The sequence below is a fragment of the Octopus bimaculoides genome, chromosome 5 (genome assembly GCF_001194135.2).
Source record: "Octopus bimaculoides isolate UCB-OBI-ISO-001 chromosome 5, ASM119413v2, whole genome shotgun sequence".
NCBI lineage: Eukaryota > Metazoa > Mollusca > Cephalopoda > Octopoda > Octopodidae > Octopus > Octopus bimaculoides.
The window spans coordinates 52,978,062-52,979,404 of record NC_068985.1 but is presented as its reverse complement, the minus strand read 5'-3'; the positions used below and the strand labels follow the sequence as shown (position 1 = coordinate 52,979,404).

At 32.1% G+C, this 1,343-nt stretch overlaps 1 protein-coding gene across 1 annotated transcript in view; it reads right to left on the bottom strand.

The window, feature by feature from the left end:
- The window catches only part of LOC106883855 (scavenger receptor cysteine-rich type 1 protein M130), a 105,302-nt gene that overhangs the window by 34,837 nt on the left and 69,122 nt on the right, over positions 1-1,343 (bottom strand). The window contains exon 17 of the mRNA XM_014934994.2: positions 981-1,021. Within this exon, the coding sequence (XP_014790480.2) occupies positions 981-1,021 (41 nt within the window). The remainder of the gene's footprint in view (positions 1-980; positions 1,022-1,343) is intronic.

Here is a 1,343-nt window from a genome sequence, read left to right as displayed (position 1 = left end):
CATATATATAAATGAAGATTTTATTAAATTAAAAACTAGTTGATTATTTTAGAAAAGCAGTTTTAAAATAGACCTAATTGAAAGAATTTTTGAATAAGTGCTTTTCGCGGTTTTCAGTTTTTCAAACACACGTGATGTAAACCACTCTGTCCGTTTTAGTTACAGATTATATAATTTATTTCTTTAACCATTTTATTTCATTACTTATCGCAATTTAACCTCATGAAAATTAGCCAAAAATTCATTCCAAATCAAAATCCTCACACAATATATGATAAAACACTATGAGGTATTTTGTAGGTAATTTCGTTCATGGAAGTTCTTTTGTTGCGGATTCATAGTCTTGGGTGATTGTTAAACTTGATATTGACATCATTTGGACAACACTTATAGCATATTTCACACATTGTACAAATGATGTAGCGTTTACAGCGATATTGTAGAAAATAAAGTTTGAAATTTTTCGATGAAATCACTAACAACGTGACTGAAAAAAGTCGGTTAAATTTCAGTGACAGAACTTCTCTCAGTAAGATGATTTAAAAGAATGTTTATGAGTAAGAAACTGGTTGTTAGCGGCAAATGTAACACTAGCTTTAAAATAACCTGTCCGGAAGTACTACAATCATTATAAAGCTATATTACGTTCGCTATAGATAGCAGCCAAAATACCCTCAAATCATCCCTATAATTCTACAAAGATTTAAAAGAAAGTAAGAATATATTAGGTAGTGTACTGAATACATTGTACCTGAAAGTATAATAGAATAGAGATGCTTAGGATAGAATTGGTCACAAGTCTGCCTAACAATACTGGTAAGCAGATAAACAATATACAACGAAAATATTTGTATTTTCGAAGTATCATTAATTTTCTATGATATATATTTATATATTTGATATGAAAATATATTTTCTATAAAAAATAATTTACCGTAATATTTATATTTTAAGTATAGTCCTAATGGTGATATATTTACCGGCCTTCATGATTGTAAGGAATCCGTTTCCCAAAAGGAAACTGCGAATATAAAAAATTGGAGCTGAAGAGGGAATACTCTTTTACTCTTTTATATGTTTCAGTCATTTGACTGCGGCCATGCTGGAGCACCGCCTTTAGTCGAGAAAATCGACCCCAGGACTTATTATTTGTAAGCCTAGTACTTATTCTATCGGTCCCTTTTTGCCGAACCGCTAAGTTACGGGGACATAAACACACCAGCATCGGTTGTCGAGCGATGTTGGGGGGGGGGACAAACAGAGACACACAAACACACACACACATATATATATATACATATATACGACGGGCTTCTTTCAGTTTCCGTCTACCAAATCCACTC